The sequence below is a fragment of the Copadichromis virginalis genome, linkage group LG9, assembly GCF_057382275.1.
Source record: "Copadichromis virginalis isolate Kocher_CV1m ecotype Utaka linkage group LG9, C_Virginalis_male_GT1.1, whole genome shotgun sequence".
Lineage (NCBI taxonomy): Eukaryota > Metazoa > Chordata > Actinopteri > Cichliformes > Cichlidae > Copadichromis > Copadichromis virginalis.
Window position 1 is genome coordinate 29923304 of NC_140626.1, and position 19001 is coordinate 29942304.

At 38.8% G+C, this 19001-nt stretch overlaps 3 protein-coding genes across 17 annotated transcripts in view; 1 reads left to right on the plus strand and 2 right to left on the minus strand.

Moving 5' to 3' along the window:
- Window positions 1–1740, minus strand: part of plcxd2 (phosphatidylinositol-specific phospholipase C, X domain containing 2) — a 7292-nt gene extending 5552 nt beyond the window's left edge. For both annotated transcript variants that reach the window (XM_085468684.1, XM_085468683.1), the window contains exons 1-5: window positions 1624–1740; window positions 1234–1370; window positions 943–1062; window positions 210–263; window positions 1–109 (exon numbers count right to left, since the gene is read on the minus strand). The exon at window positions 1–109 is cut by the window's left edge and continues 47 nt beyond it. In XM_085468684.1, the coding sequence (XP_085324810.1) occupies window positions 1–109; window positions 210–263; window positions 943–1062; window positions 1234–1370; window positions 1624–1726 (523 nt within the window). In that variant the 5' untranslated portion in view covers window positions 1727–1740. The remainder of the gene's footprint in view (window positions 110–209; window positions 264–942; window positions 1063–1233; window positions 1371–1623) is intronic.
- Window positions 1741–1992: 252 nt separating this feature from the next.
- mak (male germ cell-associated kinase) lies at window positions 1993–15111 on the plus strand. Of its 10 annotated transcripts, none has more exons than XM_085468673.1 (16): window positions 1993–2050; window positions 4601–4988; window positions 6034–6088; window positions 6931–7052; window positions 7506–7585; window positions 8935–9067; window positions 9249–9420; window positions 9965–10132; window positions 10874–11116; window positions 11299–11501; window positions 11697–11836; window positions 12043–12189; window positions 13004–13090; window positions 13784–13903; window positions 14191–14286; window positions 14384–15111. In XM_085468673.1, exons 2-16 carry the CDS (start codon window positions 4885–4887, stop codon window positions 14545–14547), a joined length of 2034 nt encoding a protein of 677 aa, XP_085324799.1. In that variant the 5' UTR covers window positions 1993–2050; window positions 4601–4884; the 3' UTR covers window positions 14548–15111. The 10 variants fall into 10 exon arrangements, with proteins under 10 accessions (XP_085324799.1, XP_085324808.1, XP_085324800.1 ...); XM_085468682.1 differs by lacking the exons at window positions 1993–2050; window positions 7506–7585 and adding exons at window positions 2505–2876; window positions 8093–8175; XM_085468674.1 differs by lacking the exon at window positions 1993–2050 and adding an exon at window positions 2520–2876 and having other exon boundaries at window positions 13007–13090.
- Window positions 15112–15138: 27 nt separating this feature from the next.
- On the minus strand, window positions 15139–18044 carry tmem14ca (transmembrane protein 14Ca). Of its 5 annotated transcripts, none has more exons than XM_085468689.1 (5): window positions 18004–18044; window positions 17034–17118; window positions 16803–16904; window positions 16423–16510; window positions 15139–15376 (listed from the first exon to the last, which is right to left on the minus strand). In XM_085468689.1, exons 2-5 carry the CDS (start codon window positions 17107–17109, stop codon window positions 15319–15321), a joined length of 324 nt encoding a protein of 107 aa, XP_085324815.1. In that variant the 5' UTR covers window positions 17110–17118; window positions 18004–18044; the 3' UTR covers window positions 15139–15318. The 5 variants fall into 5 exon arrangements, with proteins under 5 accessions (XP_085324815.1, XP_085324812.1, XP_085324814.1 ...); XM_085468686.1 differs by lacking the exon at window positions 18004–18044 and adding an exon at window positions 17679–17753; XM_085468688.1 differs by lacking the exon at window positions 18004–18044 and adding an exon at window positions 17623–17686.
- Window positions 18045–19001: the final 957 nt, after the last annotated feature.

The following is a 19001-nucleotide window of genomic DNA, read 5'->3' on the forward strand; positions in this document are numbered from 1 at the left end:
CACAGTTATTGCACAGTTTGCTGCCAAATACTTCTTGGAGCATGCTGATGAGGTAAACGTGGTGCTCTGCCTCCATTGCATAGTAATGGTTAAAGTCCAGGAACACCACCTACATAAATTAAACATCAAACATAATCAGTTAGTAGTGTAAATGTAGCTCATTTATTTACATGTTTTATGTTTAGAAATTTTTAAAATGTGCTTCTCACCTCTTTCCTGTGTCTGCCCAGGAAGGAGCTGATTTCTAACAGGCCATCCCTCACCTTTGTGAGAAAACAGGGTGAAGAGCCAGAGATCAGGATACAAATTTACAAATCTTAAAGTCTCTCAGTCATGAACTGATGCAGAAAGGCTACTGTTCTTTTTAAAAGTCAGCATATTAGAACGCCAAAGAGCAGCTTAAATATTTTAGTGAGTGCGGCACTGCAAAACTCCACCAAAATATTTCACAAAATAAAGGTTAATAGAGTCAAATATCAACCTGTATACAGTTACAGCTGCTAATGCCACTGACATCAGAAAATCTTGAATATGCATTTCTTTATTAAATATTCTTCAGTCACATGGTCAAGTTATGACAGAATCTTTGTAATCAAAGAGTTCCTCGTGTAGGGAAAAGAATCACCCATCTTTATAGCTAAACGTTACCCTCTGATCCTTGCTTAAGGTCATCTCTGCCCACTATTAGCAACATCAACTGCAACACAGTACTAGAAGAAAACAGTTACTGTTCATACTGGGAGAAAATGAAAGCTTGTATTCAAATGTCATTTTAGCATTCTAGGACTGGAGCTGGCACAAAAGCATTCAGCACAGAAGGAAAATATCAGATTGTGACAGATTAAAATGAAAAATGTAACACATAAAAGTAAATGAGGGAGACCAGCTCAACAGTCACAATAACAACCCAAAACGGCAGTAAAAGTTTACTCCTCCGCTCACCTTGTGTCCAAAGAGGCCATGAATGAAGTAGATTTCATTTCCAAGCTCGCCTGGTTTTGCGGACACCCTGAGGTCAAAGTAGCGAATTCCTGCATCCAGCTGCTCCTTAAAAGTCAGGTTCTGGCGACACAGACCACATCACATTATACATAATAAGAAGCTGAGAAACACAGACACTAGACTGTAAAACACAGATCTGAAAAATGTACCATTTAGGCTAATTTGTGTGTGTGTGTGTGTGTGTGTGTGTGTGTGTGTGTGTGTGTATTGCAGTGATTTTGAGTCCAGTACCTGTGTCATGGACCACCTCACCATGACTTTCTTGGCTAAGACACTGAACATGGTAGCCAGATACTTAACATAAACCTTTTGATCGGGGCCCACGGGAGCATGCACATCCACCCAAAAAGTGAAAGAGTCGTGAGAGCCTGGAAAAAAGAGGGAGAGCTGCTGCTGGTGATGGAAAATTAAAAATTGAAATCGAAATCAAACAAGAAATCAAGGTGAAAAAAGAGAGGATTCCGTCTGCATCAGTAGGTGATGAAGGAATCAGCAGTGTTTCCCCCCCCCCCCCTGTTATGCTGGGCGTGAGGGTGGGGTTAGGTCTATTTTTAGTCAACATTACCACAGTACATTTTCCTTCTTCCGTTGACTAAATATCTTTACGCTTTGTGGACTCACCTGGCACCGCTAGATGTTTGAGGGGCATGGCACTGAGCTTGGAGGGGAGCGAACCCATCCAGTCGGCATGGACATTGCCGATCCCCGCAGGTCTGGTCTTCATATCGGGAGCCGCCTGTCAGCAATAACTCCCTCAAGAGACTGCTCTCTGGTACTGATGCACTCCTGGTGAAGGATTTCCATGCGCTCCCACCATGTAAAATCTACCATAGGTCATCTTGGACTGTCACGATCGATTTTGCGCTGCTTCGATACGCATGATTTCAAGTCCAACCGGTTTCGTTGCCAAGTATCTGGGAGGAAAACTGTACCTCGTTGTTGTCGGTTGGACTCCAACCGGCAAACCGGCATGCCTTGACAAAGCCAGCGGGCAGCTAACGATCGCCGCAATCCTCTTAGGGTGAAATCCCTCCTCCCCTCCCGGCAGGTTGAACACACTACCGCACTCGGCAAACCATGACATTTAGGACGGGTAGAATGCCACTAAGGCACTAATTAGCTCACTGATCACGTGACTGACCAGGTGACAAATTACATAAGTAACACTTGTAGTCTACTTCAATATTAAAAACCATTTTATTAATTTTTTTGTACGGATGAACTTGTTAGTTATGTAATTTGTTTTTTATTATTAGAATATTATTTCCTACACAATAAACACTGAATAAACATTTTTAAACAACCGGTGACATTTTTGTTCCGCTAATGTGAGCTGTAGGCTATGTACATGCCATACGAAGTAGATTTGTACTATCTATGTACACTATGTATCTATGTCACTCTACAATCATACAGCGTCATCTACTGGTGCAGTCCTCGAATTGCGACCAAGTCGTGTTTTTTTCTCCTTATTCGAAAGAACATTCGTGTTTTGAAAAAGTAGAATAAAATAAAGAAATAAATAATAAAAATCTTGCGTATAGCTCTCACTTTAGTTATCTATTTGTAATTCAAAATATTTTACATTAAAAAGAGTCCACATTGAACAGGCATCCCTAAGTTACGCTAGAAATGTTAGCCTATTTGAATACAGGCTATTAACGCCATACCTCTCAAAGGACAACAAAGACCATAAAGCATTGCGGGCGCCGTCTCCACACTTGGTAGCTACAAGAAGCGTCGCGGTTGTGTGTACGTTTCCATGGGGAGAAATCACGCTCACACGCACGCGCTCACCTTGTAAGAGCTTCGTTCGTTTTATCTGAAGCTATCAGCAGGACAGCAGCCGAGGAAGGGACTAACGACCCTACATGGTGAGTTTAAAAGTGAGGGGAAAAAAGAAGAAGGGACACACAAGAAAGAGTCTGCACTAAATGGTCGAGGAACTGTACTGTTAAGTCTGATATGTCAGCAACAAATGCCAACTCACCTTCTTTTCCCGATAAAATAGCCTGCTTAATATTTTTACATTAAGCAGTCTTAGCTTATAGCTTTAGCTTTAGAGTAAAGGTAGTTGATTCGTTTCATGGAAAGACTGCTGGGGTTGAATGCGTGTGATAGCTGTTAGTTAACCAAAAGTTAAGAATTATGTGAGTAGAAGTATTGGTTTCTTTAACACTGCCTGTAGACGTGAGTTTTTAATATCGTCGACCTTGATTAGCTTTCTAATGTCACGTGGCCTGGATACATCTTAATTCCCTTTAAATCCCTTCACAACAGATCGCCATATGCGACTGAACCCTCCCCTTGTTTTGTTGCTTATTTTTACTCAGTGACAAAATGTGACATTACAGTGTCACATTTTGAAGGTCTTAGTTGTATCATATATTAATATTTTTTGTAATGATTAATATGTTACACTGGTTGCATAATGACTCCTTGAGGAAAAGTCAAATGGCCAGAGCAATTGTTTTCCAGTGTAATTAATTAGGGAGTCCCTATCGCACTAGCTATATAAAACTCTGTGTGCTTATCTCACAGCTTATTTTAAACATTCAAGCCACATTCTACAGAAAACATGTGTGATTATGATCCAGCTGCGCAAACTTGCAACCTACAAAAGAAGATAGCTGTGCGTTATTTCCGAGAAGAACACGCAGTTTGTTAGTTTCATTAAAGTACGCTGCTTAGCACACCTATTAGACCACCACCTGCTAATTTCTAAAATGGTTTTTTATGTTTCTATAATGGTTAATCCACTATTACAGAAACATCATTAAAGCACACACACTTTAATTAAAATGATCATTTTAATTCTAAATTATAATGATTGTCATTATTCATTCATTTTCAATTTACTGTTTTACAGAAAAACAGGGTGAAATAGCAAAGCACATTATTATTTTTTGAGTAAGATGCCATTTACAATTACAGTTATTTACTTGCATTCATGAAGAGAAAAATTTGTTTTTAGCTTTTGTGTTATGTATGATTAATCTCTGACTTCTCAGAGAAGTCCAGTATGCAGCTAAAATATGTTATATGTTATTTGCCTAATAAATAACAATTTTATTTTTAGGTTTTGGACAGATTTCTAAAATATTTTTGTGTTTACTTTGTTTTCTTGATGAAATGACAGGTCGTCTAATAAATTTGTTAGGCACTGTATATTAGTTGTAATTGTAAGTTTTTTGGGAGGTCTATATGGCTGAATGTACATCAGGCCAGTGATTACGATGGCCTGTGGCGTCATTCAAATCCTCTTGCCAGGCAGGGTGCTTGGGCAAGGTAGTGGATACCGATAAGCATGATGGTGATGTAACATCCTATTTACATCCCTGTTGGCCTAATCTGACTAGGGTTGGCTTTGTCATCTCCCTTGGGTGGTCATGTTGAAGCCTCTAGTGTGACACACACCTAATCCTACCACTGAGGGAAAAACAAGAAGTGGTCTTAGCATGTCTTTGTTTTCGCATTGTTTAAAAATCCTGGCCGACAAGAGTTTTTTGGCATGCTATTGGATTTATGTGATCTTTTGTGTTTGCGGTTGTATTTATTGCTGACAATTTTTCATGTTTTTCTGTCTCTTGGCTGTTAGTTCAACTGCGTGACCGAGATCCCTACCTTTTTACATGGATCAGTTACTGCAAAATGAGCTTTATTAAACTCCCAGGATTGGCTGACAAAGACAAACATTGGCCAAACTACGATCTTTTCTTTTGGGAAAAAAGAAGTGAATTCTGGCTGATGAAACAAAGACTGAACAATACTTGAAGGAAGAAGGAGGATATTTGATTGATGAATCGGCTGTGTTTTTCTACAGCCCATCTCACACAATAATAAAGTTAGCTGATAAAGAGGCTGATGAAACTGTTTTGAGTAATGATGAATCGCTACACCACCCTGAAGCAGCTGGGTGATGGCACCTATGGCAGTGTGATGATGGGAAGAAGCAATGAGTCTGGAGAGCTTGTAGCCATCAAAAGGTGAGGATGTTGCTCATTCTTTAATTTTTTGGTTGTCTCTCCCTATTCAGCCTTTATAACATATTAATATTATGAGATTTATTGTTGTGGTGTCATGCAGCCCTATATTATGTACATATTTGATCAGCAATGAGTCTTAATAATGTCAAAATAAAATCACAATCTTGTTTGCACTATAGTAGATATATAACTAATGCTAACGTAGATCCCCTATTGCTACCAAAGAGCCTTTATACTCACAAAACATAGTGAAAAATCACATTTCTATCAAGTGTTTGTGTATCTGTTAAAGTTTTTACATGTAGATGTTGATTTTTTATTACATTTTTTTTCAAATTTGTGATGCAGAAAGAAATTGTTCCCTTTGAAATCAAAATATGACTGTTTTCATTTTACATCACAGCCTTTTTCTTTGTTGTTCTCTTTAATGTTTGTTGTGACACTACGAAACAGATGTGCTGTAAAGTTAGAAACCCCTGACCTGCCATCACCAGGACAAACAAACTACATTGCTTTGTTTCAGCAACATAGCAGCAGTGTTCAATAATAGATGCGAAACTGGGGACGTGCGTCCACTGGTTGATCATTTGGTTACCATGCAAGACAATACATGTGGTGACGGTGAAAGAGAGTGAAAGTAGAGGGGTGTGTCAGGTTGCTGACATTGTGGATAGATATCGGCTCATTCTGTAACTCTTATGTAATTCCAGAAGAAAGGACAAGTAATGTTGATCAGAGAACCCAAGCGTATAACAGGAGGTGTGTTGTTTTAAACAAACACACATTGGATAACAGTGAAAAAGCAGAGTAGGTCATCAGAATCAGAATATGTTTTCATTTTAATTTAAGTACAGAAAAATCTTGATTAGAATATTTATCACATTACATTCATCACTTTTCCAAGTTACTGATGGAGATGCACAGAGGAGTCTTGTAAATGCTGTAATAAGTAATAATAATGTTTATTAATAGATATGGCCTGAAAAGATTACATATGTGATGATCTGATAATAAGATGTATACATTCCTTAATGGTCTTCCATAGAATGAAGAGGAAGTTTTATTCATGGGAGGAATGTATGAACCTAAGAGAAGTAAAGGTAAGCATGGTAATATTAATACACCTGTTTGAAGCACCTTATAACAGCATTACTCGCAGACCACTGTTGCATAGATTGACCAATAGATAGATATGTTCACGCAAATGTAAATTGTCAAAATGTATAAGAGTACAATGGAAAATTAAAAGGTGGCATTCCACTACTACATTGGTAATGCATTAAGAAAATCATTGATTGAATGCACTCACTGGCCACTTGAGGTATAGCGCCTTCAAAAAAGTGCTAGAAGCATTCCTCAGAGATTTTGGTCCATATTGACATGATAGTGTCACAGATCATGCAGTCTGGCTTTTCACATATGACCAATAATTCCCAGAGAACTGCCAAATATTTCCTCTTTCTGACCTTTCTCTGTAAACTCTGTAGATGGCTATATGGGAAACCCCCCCCCCCGGAGATGAACACGTTCTGAAATACTCAGATCAATCCATCTGGCACCAACAACCATGCCACGTTCAAAGTCACTTAAATCACCTTTCTTCCCCATTCTGATGCTCAGTCTGAACTTCAGCATTGAGTTCCTGCTATGGGACTGGCTGATTAGGTATTTGTGTTAACTATAGGCTGAACAAGTTTACCTTATAAAGTGAGCTGTGTTGAGTATAAATCAACAGCTAATAGAAGCCAGGGCTTACACACTTAAATGAAGCCAAGGAAGAGCAATTCTTGTTATAACCATGCACCAGTGGAAGTTGCTACACTTCATCAATTAGTACATTAACTATTTTGATATCTGTATTAAAAGTGTTCTTGTTATATACGAAAATTTTCGCATTACATGAGACAGTTTTTCTTATCTTTCCAAACATGCGTCACCCCAGTCGCTGAAGAAGCTGAACCACGCGAACGTGGTGAAACTAAAAGAGGTTATTAGAGAGAATGACCATCTCTACTTTGTCTTTGAGTACATGAAGGAGAACTTGTACCAGCTTATGAAGGACAGGTAAGAAAAGAAAAATCATGTTTCACAATACAAATGTTTGAAGAATTTGTTTAACACAGTTGTGTAGTGTCATTGCCAATTGGCCCACACACTGATTAACACCAGATTGATCTGATAGGCTCTAATGGTTGTTATTTAAGTCTGTCAATATCATCCTCTAAAAGCTTTGTAAGTCCTCTATATCAGGCTCTCTCTTGCAAACAGCTGCCACCTTCTCTGGGAGATGCCCTGATGTTTTTGCTAGTGTGAAAACCTCCTACAGTGCAAACTTGAGGTTTTTTATTTGCAAAAGCAAATAAGTCAAAAAGACATTTAATGTTTTAAAGCTGCTCAGATTTGTGGTCAAATATATTTATTTTACCGATTACTGTATAATGTAAGAAAGAATGGTGTTAATGTTATGTTGCTTTCATTAACTGGCTCATGGGAGGTATATCGATTTTATGTTTACAGAAAAAAATTGTTCCCTGAGTCAGTGATAAGAAACATAAGCTTTCAGATTTTGCAAGGCCTGTCGTTTATTCACAAACATGGTAGGTGTACTGTGTTTTCTTCATGACCTGAAAGCGTACGAGAGTGTGGGTTCATACTGCAAGATTCACTGACCATTTCAACTGTCAAAGGCATGTCAATATTTAAGAATCTCGCAAGCAAACAAGGCCATCATACATTAAATTATTTCAATCAACGATCAAAAACTCTTGTAGTATGTGAACCCTCCATAAATGCCTTGCTTCAACACTTGTTTTACTTACTGGTCTGTATCACTGCTGTGTAAAGAATGGATGTATGGATGACTTATTCTATGCATGCACACTAAAAAGCACTCTAAACATTTGACTCTGATTTTTTTTAATCAGGCATGGTGTGATCAGCTAAACAAAAGAAAAAGACCCTGGTCATACAAACCTTTGCATGTTTTAATGTGCACATGTGCTTCCATATATCCAAAATGCAGACTTTTCCACTTTTCTTTCTCTTAACACTTTGATTTCTCTTCTCTTCCATCTTTCCTTCCTTTTCTATCTGTTTGCTGTTAGAGAGAATAAAATGTTCTCAGAGAATGAAATTAGAAACATCATGTTTCAAGTGCTGTCTGGGTTGGCTTTTGTACATAAACATGGTAAGAAGCTTTCCTTGGTCATCCTTTTACTCATTCAACAGTAGATTAACCTGTAGTTTGTCAGTTTGGGTGTATGTGATATTTAAAAAGTCTTGTGGCCCTTGGGTAGACCAAAAGTATTATATTGCACATGCATGTGTGTGTGCTATGTTCTCTATTGCTAAAAGGTATGTCCTTGTATTTTCTTAGTTGTTTTCTGTAGCAGCGCAGTCCAAAATGTATTTTATTATGACATCAAACTTTATAACTCCTTAAGCTACACTCGATTAATCAAGAGTCATTTGGTTTTGTTTTACTTAAATGGGTGTCAGTGTAAATCACATTTGGATTATATGCCATTGTTGCTACTGCATTTAAAATCTTCCATCATAGGAAAATATTTTGCATCAGCAGAGTACATTTTTAGTAACATGACATGGACTGCCTTTTTTTTTCAACATCTGCACGAGTAATTTTAATATTTAATGTTACTCCAAATTACACTGTTATTGTGTGACAGCTGCCGTACTGAAGCACTGTAGCCCTGGTACTTGTATATTTAAAATGATGATGTTGAAATACATTGAGCTCTGAATACAAATGCCTGTTAATGTTACAGGTGAGGCAAACATTCACCCATTCACAAGTAGTTCTGTCTGAATTATGAATAACATTTTTATGTATTAGATTTAGAATACCAGGAAATAGTGCCAGTCTGTTGTCATGATTTGAGTGGAGTCTATTAATGTAGCTAAAAGTTTGATATAAACCTTTGTACAGGTTTCTTCCATCGAGACATGAAGCCAGAGAATTTGTTGTGCATGGGTCCAGAACTGGTCAAAATAGCAGATTTTGGACTGGCCAGAGAGATCCGCTCCAAACCTCCCTACACAGACTATGTATCAACGAGATGGTGAGAGGAATTTCCACACAGTGGTACACTTTTAAGATAGAAAAGAAAGCACTGGTTAGAGTGAGCTAAGCTAAAGTTAACATGATGGTTTTTATGCTTTTTTCATTGGACCATATGGCCATGTATTTTTACACTGACTTTTACAAGCTGTTTATCTAACTGCTCTTGACTGTCTGTCAAGGTACCGAGCTCCGGAGGTCCTGCTCAGGTCATCTACCTACAGCTCTCCCATTGACTTGTGGGCTGTGGGCTGCATCATGGCCGAATTGTACACACTCAGACCTCTTTTCCCTGGGAACAGTGAAGTAGACGAGATATTTAAGATCTGCCAAGTCCTGGGCACCGTCAAAAAGGTGAGACCAAGGTGAAAGGAGAGAGGTGAGAATGCTTGAGCTCAGTCGGTGAGCTTATTTCATGTGTTCAATCATTAATACTCTAAACTTATCAAGTGCTGAATTTAACTGAAACATTATTCCTAAAGATGAAATATCTATACTTAGTGTAGTTAAATCACATTAGAATAAATAATATGCAAGCCTACTTAGTTCTCTAAGGTCTAAAGAGTTTTAAGTGTGGTTCATGCTGAACAAATTGACACTTGATTAAAAAGGCTTTCCAACACCATCACTATTAACTCTGTTTGCAACCTGCTATAACCTGGCCAGGAGATTAGTCTGTGACATCAGCCACAATTCACAATACGGTTCAGTTTTATTTACGTGGTGTTGGCTCATAACAGCCGCCACCTCTAGGTATCTGACGAGGTAAAAACCTTGCCTCAGACTTTTGCTATTTTAAACTATTAACATTTAAAAAGACAAAATAAAAATGTCCAGAACAACCTTTACACAGCTGAATAATGATAATATGTAATCAACTGATTGTGTCCTCCATTAGACCGACTGGCCAGAAGGTCACCAGCTAGCAACTGCCATGAACTTTCGATTTCCTCAATGTGTGCCGACCCACCTGAAGACCCTTATTCCAAATGCCAGCAATGAGGCTATTACCCTGATGAAGGACCTGCTGCACTGGGACCCCAAAAAAAGGCCCACTGCTGCACAGGTAGGCATGTAAAGTCTTACTCCAGGCTTAATTTGTTCTCTTTAACAAAGACCCTTTTTAGCCTGTTGTTTAAAATTAATCTGTAACCTGTTCTCAAAGAAGCAGTTTCCATTGCAGTCAACACTCATCACTTCATGCAGATTATCTGTATTTTCACTGCAGGGATTTCACTGTTAATCCTAAACATTTTAAATAGTCTCTAAGCCATACTTCATTCTCAGTTCTGCTGCAAAACATTTTTCCTCTCTGCATATGTGCATACACATTATGAACATTATATGCCCATCATATTGTTGACTGTAATTTACACTCCAGAGAGAAAGTTAGGCCTAACACCGTTAGAGGGAGTGACAAAGCTTTTCCATTTCTACCTAAACAGCTCCCAGGTGGGTGGTTCTGTTCAGATGCACAGATGCACATCTAATTTTAGCTCATTCAGCTCTTGTCTGATTCAGATGGTGGAAAACTGTAATTGCTGAATAAAATACACCCTATGGTACACAGGGGTGTTTCTAAAATGCCCTGGGATTTAGGTTTGGTGTGCATGTTTTCTGTATTGTGCATGAAAACCATCCCTGCAAGTTTAAATGACTCAAGTTACACAATGATGTGCTTTATTTTGTTGTTTTTTTAAGTACAGACTGTGTATTATTCTTGTTTCTAGGGATATTCTTTCAGTGTAATTGAATATCCTCAGATTATTCAGAATAATAATCTGTGTTCCTTCCTCTCCTTTGCTAGGCCTTGCGCTATCCTTACTTCCAGGTGGGTCAGGTCTTGGGGCCACGCCCTCAGAGCCAGGAGGTCAAGAAAGTCCAGAACAGGCCGCTTGCTCAAAAACAGGCCTCTGAGTACAAAGTTGAACTGCAGCAGTCTTCCTCTGAGTCTAAAGCCTCCACAACCTCCTCCAGAAACCATCAACAGCCTCTGCAGCAGATCCCCTTACCCCAGGCTGAGAGTAAACCTGGAGGCCTCAGCCATGCAGTGAGTAGCTTTATTAAGTCAGATTAAATACTTGCAAAAAAAAGTTTTTAAAATAAAGTAGTCAGTTTGGAATAAGTGAGTACTCTGAAAGAGCAGAAGTTCTGGTGCAGATGCAGAGGTTGAAAGTAGAACTTAATTCAGCAAGACTCATTGCCCAAACGTGACATTACTATGTTGTGCAGAAGGCGCTGGGCAGTGAGAACAATGCTGGTGGCGTCGGGATGGGTGTGCTGAAGAGCGGTCGCCGTCGCTGGGGCCAGACAGTGGCCAAGACCTCAGACAGCTGGGAGGAATCTGATCGTTCAGAAACATCCGCCTCCAACTCCAAGAAACCCAGCCTGGTGAATACAGAGGAGGAGAAGAGCCCCAAGGACCAATGTCCACCGTAAGCTTAAGAAGAGTGGAAACTTTGCTTGGTGAAGCATTTGCTATGCTATGTGCTGCTATACTATGTGCTTCAGTTTATAAATTACAGTATATATGTAAATAAATATGCAATATTGAATACATTTCATATTTATCATACATTCCACAACATCCACATTTATATTCAGAACTTACTGTAATGCCTTGTTTTCAGACACCAGGAGCAGAAACCTCTATACTCCTTCAGTACCGTTACCAAGCTACCAAACAATGTAAAGACTGGCCAAATGGACTCTAATCTTCCAGGATCTGCAGCCCGCCAACACTATCTCAGCCAGTCTAGATACTTGCCTGGTAAGACTAATATGTAGTCTTATCTGTATTGTTTAAAATAGGTCATTGCTTCTCTGGTTACAAATAAATAAATAAAAGTTTTCATTTTTTTTATCGTGGTTTGAATTATTATTATAAAATCCAATTGCTTGCATTTTAATCAGTTTTGTGAAAATAGCACTTTCTGAGGGCTAAATTTTTAATCTTGTAATTTTGTTGGCTTTAAGGCTTGATCAGCAAGAATCAGACCTCCTCTGGAGAAAAGGAGCTGACTGGCATGACACTGCGGGACCTGTGGGAGAACTCCTCAAACACTGTAAATAAACCACTTGGTCCTATTGGGGGAGGATTATCTGTCACCAGAGCCAATGCAGGTAAAGACTGATGATGTCTAATGCAGCAGTGTTAAGAGGTTTGGCATAGTGCACAGTGGACGGGACTCAAGTTTCCAGATTTCAGTAACACATTGAAGCAGCCCGACAGCGTGTAAATTTTTTTGTAATGTACGAAGGCAGAAAAATACAAACACATACAAAAAATATAATATTCAAGCATTGGGTTTGACAACAGACAACAAACCTGCTCACTCAGTGGATTAAATAATGACTACACCATGACTTGCTCTGGAAACCTGGCGGCTGTCAAATTCACCTTGTGTTACATAATACGACGGTGTCCTCTTTCTTATACTAAGGTTCTAAGTGCTGCTGATGAAGCTAATATCACCTGGTCATTAGTTATGATAAAGAGTTAGTGAGCCTAGGCATGTGCGACTTTGGAGACCTAGGACACCATAAATCAATTGTCATGTAGGCAGGCACACAGTATGCGTCCCTCGTCTTCTCTCTCTGCTGCTGTCTCTTCCTGTTACCTCGTCTCTACCTCTCCATTGCTTATTCATGAGATTAAGACTGTAGGTATAAGATCAAGTGTTCCCTAAATGGCCTGCAGCTGTAGACCCCTCCCCCATCCATTCTCCCAGCACTGTTTGTTTTAGTGCTGCTCGCCTGTTCTGCATGAAAATGTGTTATTTAGCATGAAAAGTTTTTTTTCTTTTTTTTTCTTTTGAAAAAGCAAAAATGCTTTCAGTTTCCCTTCTTCGCCTTTACTTTATTGTTTGTCTTTTCTCCTTTCTCTCTGATCCCATGCATCTCCTCCAACTCTACTTTTTTTGGGCCATGTGATTAGAAGATACTGCTGCAAAGTGTTTGGATAGCCCACCAGACAAAACTGTGGTCAAAGAAAGAATACTGCAGAAAATTGATCTCTCCAAAGGTATTTAAGTGAGACTGGGTTTTTTGTTGTTGTTTTGTTTTCATTTGATTTTTTTTTTTGCTGTATTTCGCAGCCTTATTAGTTATTTGGAGTGCAACCTTTCTGAAGGCGGTATATAGAATAGCTTGAGGATAAAATCAAATAAACCAACAACCAGGGTGGTGGCTGATGCTGTAGCAAGTTTCAGATATTCAAACAGCCACTTTGCATGTGAAAGAAACCGGCCTCTTAAAGCTCTGCGTGAAACTAGGGTGTAAACATGCAGGTTAACATGAGAACGAAGAACTCCAGTTGCTTAACAGAAGATAAATGATACTACAACCACAACATCTTAAGGGAACAATGAAGCTTTTGAGTAATTATGGAGATAAAAATCTCTGACTGGTGGTGGAGAGACTCGATGGTGTTCTTTGAAATGTTGAATGACAATCAATCGACCCTATTCCTCCGCTTGTGCCCCTCGTGGGTATGCGGTGGTTCCAGTATGTCACGGGTGTTCACACATAAAGTTAGTGGTCGTAAAGCCACCTGTGAGAAGATCTGTGTTTTCAAGATCAGTTTTTTGTGTTTTTTTAAAAATGTTGCATTTTAGCAAATAAATACTGGTTTAATAAATGCTGGTTGGACATCTGGGGTGTGCAATAATAAGAAATTTCAGACCTTTGGTTGAATTCTGTATTTATTTTCTTAAAGGGAACTTTGTGAGCACCAAGTACAACCTCTCTGGTGGTTACATCTCTTCATTTCAAAAGAAAGAGGTTGGCTCAGTGGGACAGAGAATCCAGCTTGCCCCCTTGGCTGGCCAGCATGCAAGTAAATAACTCTTTTTTTTCTATATAAACCCAACAAAATAACTTGTGAGACCTTTAGCCAGGTACTTTTAATCATTTATGTTGCTCTGAGAGAACAAAAAATCACTCTTTCCCACATGTCTGAGAGGTTGCTCTGTTTCTCTAATCATAAACATTAATTCTGGTATTATAGTTGAACTATTCTGTTGTATGATCGTCCTGTACTCTTTTCTAATTTCCTCTGTTTAAACCTGCATCACATTTACTGGGAGTATGTTTCCTTTCTTTCTCCCTTTTCTTCACTTTTAGTAAATCTTTCTTCTTCTCCTGATAACATAAAAGACAACCCAAAATCTGCAAAACTCAAGCCCATATCCAACTCATCATTAAAAGAAACTGGTGAAGGTATTGCCATTTTCAAATAGTTGCTGTGTTTTTTGTTTTTTTTAAAGCATCACCTATAAAGACGCTGGTGATTAAGAGAGACATTTGTTTTCTCTAGAATATGAAGCCTGGAAGAGGAGGACAGACAGCTCTCAGATGAAGGGCAGCAGTTATTCATCAGCACTGGGAAAAAACTCCGGAAACCTCCTGACCAGAGCTCCTGCTGTGCAGCCCGTCCATGGGAGGGTCGACTGGACATCCAAATATGGCGGAAACCGGTAGTTTGGGGGAGCACATGCTACAAACTACTACCGCTTGTTAGTCTTTGGCGAGCAATTGAATCCTGAGCAGGCTGCTTAACTATGCTTAGGCTCAGATATCAAGGTCGACATCCCACGTTCTTTGTTATGTTTATACAAGTAGCACCGAACTGTATGTGCATTGAATCTCTGTGTTCTGGAGATGATGGTTGCCATGATGCTTAACCAGGACCGGTATTGTCCTCAAGACAATCCCACTGCATCCTTCAGATACAGTGGGAGCCAATTTCATTGTCATTGTTTGGATTTTTTCTTCTTTCTTTTTTTAAAGTAGGACTCCAGCACAGCAATTCAACTTTTATTTAACTTTAGATTTATTTTTCTCTAGTTTCATATTACAAAATGTCTTTAATGAATGGTTCCTGTAATGTTGTATCCTCTCTTCTTTTATTCAGCATGTAGTAGGTGACACAAAAAATCCAGAGTGTCATAAAAACACAGCAGACTCTGAAAACTGTAAGGGAACTGCAAACCTCTTTGTAATATATCAATGAGTAAGCTGAATTTTTTTTTTAACTTTTTTTTTTAACAAATAAACAAGTTCAAAGGTGCATTCACTGAAAAAAGACAACTATTTACTATATAAACAAGAGGGTACATTTATTGCATAAATCTACACTTTTTTTTAAACAAAAGGACATGATTCTGGGCATAAATGGCAAATGCTGAGAGGGTGCTTCTGAAAAGAGCCACAGGAGCTGATGGGAACTGATATTTCAACATATTAACTTCATCAGGACTGTACAGGTTTCTGGAGCAACGCCAAGCTAAGCTTCCCCACCATCAGAGCACTGAAACAAAAGGATTACATTAGACCTCATTCAAAGAGCCAAAGTATACAGTAAAAAAGAATACAGATTACTGGAAGGGGGGGAATAAAATCCTCTGTAAAATGTGGCTTTCTTGGCTACAATGTAATATATAAATAGAAGTGAGGACAAAATTATTAGTGCCTCGATGATATTAAACGTTTTTGTGATAATTTTTTTTGTAAATGGAGCAAGGGATTTATTAACATAGCATTTCTAAATATACTAGCCTTCTTTAGAAACCATAAATTATTTCTATTAGCACACAATAACAGAATTATTTCAGAAAAAAATAAAAGTTACCAGGTCAATATTAATGCTCCCCCTGACAACTGACATGTGCAATGACATGCTTTAACTCTGTAATGCTCAAAGACTGGAAAAATATCAAGTTAAAACTGAAGGTTGTCTTTTTATTTACACAGTATAAAAACTTCCAACGGTTTGAGCTGTCACTTGAGAGAGCATCGTACCAAAAACAAAAGAAATCAGTTTAAACTTGCAAAAAAAAAAAAAGAAAAGAAAAAAAAGTTGTTAATGCTCAAAAAGTAGGCGACGGATACACAAAGTTATCAAATGTCAAGAACTGGCATGAGAAATCTCATCAAGAAATTCAGAAAGAGCCACACAAGGCAGAACAAGCCTGGCAGAGGTAGGAAGCGAACGATTTCAAAGACTCTGGGAAGAAAACTAGCAAGCTGTATCTAAAGACCCCCAGAACAACTGCTGAGACACAAGTGAATGACTCAAACAAGTCTGAAATTATGGTCTTAAAGAGGACAATCGGTAGAACCCTGGTTTCGGACTAAGAAATATTTATAATAATCAAAATATTATAAATAATAATATAAAAATAGAAATAATAATCGTTTGGCCATGGTAGTTTTTGTTTTTTGTGAAATAATTTTGTTTCTGTGTGCAAAGTAAGTAAAATAATATCCCAAAATCAAACTAAGATATTTGGAATAATACTGTCCTCATCTGTGGTACTTGATAACAAGTAATAGCTGATTGGACTTGTACCAGACCTTGCTACAGCCATCAGACCAGCTGGCATGAACTTCCTCGATCCATAAAACCGCTTCCCCATGATACCAGTCAGTGCTCCTGATGCAGCTGGCAGACAGCAGGAGACGGAAAAGGTTAGTGAAGGCACTTGCAATGAAGACATTAGATATTCAGAAACCATTTACTTACATGCAGAACATACAGCTGCTGTGTGCAGTTTAGTATGTGGGTCCACATACTAAACATTTTGAGTGTATTTTTTTGGTCATAAGGCATAATAGAGTTATTCAATTAACATTCAAGACTGCGGCTTAAATGGCACAGCAGTGTTCAAACTTTACAGCTTTTTCTGACATGATGTTTTTCATAAGCTGAGGAAAGAAAAAAAAAGTTTACTAACCTAGTGACACCCAAACATTTTTAGGATCATTTGAGACCTGGTAAGCTCCAAAACCTGCAAAGCCCCCAAACAGCAGCCCAGCAGCTAGGGAGGGAACACTGCCTGACAGAACAAACATACAGGAGGTCAGAACCTAGGAAAATATAAACCAACGAGACAACAGCACCAATAGTAACACTTGCTGTTACAGAAATGTGATTATTTAACTTAAGTATTTTAGGTAACACATACCTGCTTTCACGTAACCAATGACTCCTCCAGATGCTACAAGCGTGGCGTATCCATATCCTACCCAATCCACAGTCATGTTGGACACCTGTCAGGACCACAGCGTGAAGTTATGAGAGTCAACAAACACATTATTGGCGTTGCACATCGATTATTCAATTAAAACCTCCTCCTGGTGTGAATCTAATTTGACCTACTGGTGTAAAAATACTTAAGGAGCTGTCCGAGTCCTGCAACACAGAGCTGTCACTGAGCATTAACGGAACCAACAGAAAAAGTGAAAACATTGTAGGAATGTTCCCGCTGTCACACACCGCAGCCGTAGTTTGTCAGCTTTTGATCAGAAGTCGTTAAAGAAAAAAGGGGCGTGTGTGTGTCTGGCTTAGTAGATAAGCCAGACTGCTTTACTGAGCCTTAGCACAAACTAGCATCACTGCTGCACCACACACTCAGAAGTTACACAATATCGCCGAAACCACTGTTAACAGTCACCCCGTAAACTTTGAAAGTAGATTAAATCTTAAGCAGCACTCTAAAACACTGACACTGTCGACTGTGGAAGCTGAATTAAAATAACAATCCGACTTACAACCTTAGTCGTTCAGTTTGTCCTCTGTCTGCCACTGACATAAACAGTGTGGTACCTACCAACTGCAGCTTGTTCTCCACCGAACACAATTTATTGCTGCACTGTACGTTATGCGCTCGCGGATGCCGCATACGTAGGCTTACAGTTCTGAGCAGATCTCTTTATGTTGTGAAACACATACGGCTGCGCATAATAATAATAATAATAATAATAATAATAATAATAATAATTATTATTATTATTATTCTGTTTTTTTTTTATCGTTTATCGTTGCAAACAAACACGACCGATGACACTTAAAAGCTATTTAACTATTTTCTCTGCGGAATCACTACTGACGATTTATTGTCCTGTACTCTCCATAATAAACCGAGTCCTGCTTACTTAACGTCGTCGTATCATGTCAACCACTGAATGCGCTCAATTGAGTAACCCCAACGCCACTCGGAGCTATTTTATGATAATTGACGGCCACTAGATGGCGCCACAGGATTATATTAGGTTGTGTTTCAAGTTCAAACTACACCCCTCACAACAAGAGCTTTTTTTTCAAATAGGCATGTACTTTGATTTGCATGCATCCGGAAAAAAAATGGTGTCTTCTGTTGGGTGACTAAAATGATCAAGTTTAAGCTTGACAGACTGATTAAGGTTAATCGGAATCAGAATCAGAAACTTTATTGTCATTGTCACAGGTACAACGAAATTAAAAGAAGAAACAGGTGAACACAGGCACTCAGCGTATTGCTTGTTAGAAATGCATTTGTAATATTTGCAAACGTTTGTATTCCTCACAATTCGTGCAATTTCATGTAGCCTTTCCTTTAAAGCACCTGTGTTTCTGACTGGCATCGGCTCTGCAGATTTACTTCCTGGAATGCTCCCTGCTCACACATTCTCATTTGGTTTCAATTACCTGCATATTGACTTCAATCCACCAGCCGCGCTTCCTCGCTCTTATCCAAAAGCAAGGTGGCGCTATAACACAAGTTATCTTGTTTAGAGAGCAGCCTTTCTAACGTTGGGCCCGAAACCGTCTCAATTGAAAAATATAAATAGATAAATAAATCACGAATTTTTATGAATATAACCAAGCTTGGAGATCTTCGCCAGTAGGACACATCCAGCAGGAGCTAGAGCGTGGCTGTGGGAAAAGAATATTTGTTGCAAACTCAGCATTTCTACGAAATTATTTACCAACTTCATAACTTCATAACGTTTGGGAGATAGGAAAAAGTGCTCCTGTCTTTGATCAGCCTTTTTTAAAGAAGAAGAAGACGGAGAAGAAGAAGAAGGAGGAAGTCTTTCTGCCATTTCTAGCAATGAGAGAAGGACGCGTAAAATACGCACCAAGATCTGTCTGTGTATTTAGGTACACTTGA

What these genes read in the sequence shown, in the direction of transcription:
- mak (XM_085468682.1), top strand. Translation starts at nt 4,885, where the DNA reads ATGATGAATCGCTACACCACCCTGAAGCAGCTGGGTGATGGCACCTAT. An exon ending in GGCTTTTGTACATAAACATG is followed by an intron (nt 8,176 to 8,934) that starts GTAAGAAGCTTT and finishes ACCTTTGTACAG; the next exon opens with GTTTCTTCCATCGAGACATG. An exon ending in CCCAAGGACCAATGTCCACC is followed by an intron (nt 11,502 to 11,696) that starts GTAAGCTTAAGA and finishes CCTTGTTTTCAG; the next exon opens with ACACCAGGAGCAGAAACCTC.
- tmem14ca (XM_085468685.1), bottom strand. Translation starts at nt 17,317, where the DNA reads ATGTTTTCACTTTTTCTGTTGGTTCCGTTAATGCTCAGTGACAGCTCT. An exon ending in CCTTAAGTATTTTTACACCA is followed by an intron (nt 17,119 to 17,227) that starts GTAGGTCAAATT and finishes TGGTCCTGACAG; the next exon opens with GTGTCCAACATGACTGTGGA. An exon ending in CATTGGTTACGTGAAAGCAG is followed by an intron (nt 16,905 to 17,033) that starts GTATGTGTTACC and finishes TTGTTCTGTCAG; the next exon opens with GCAGTGTTCCCTCCCTAGCT.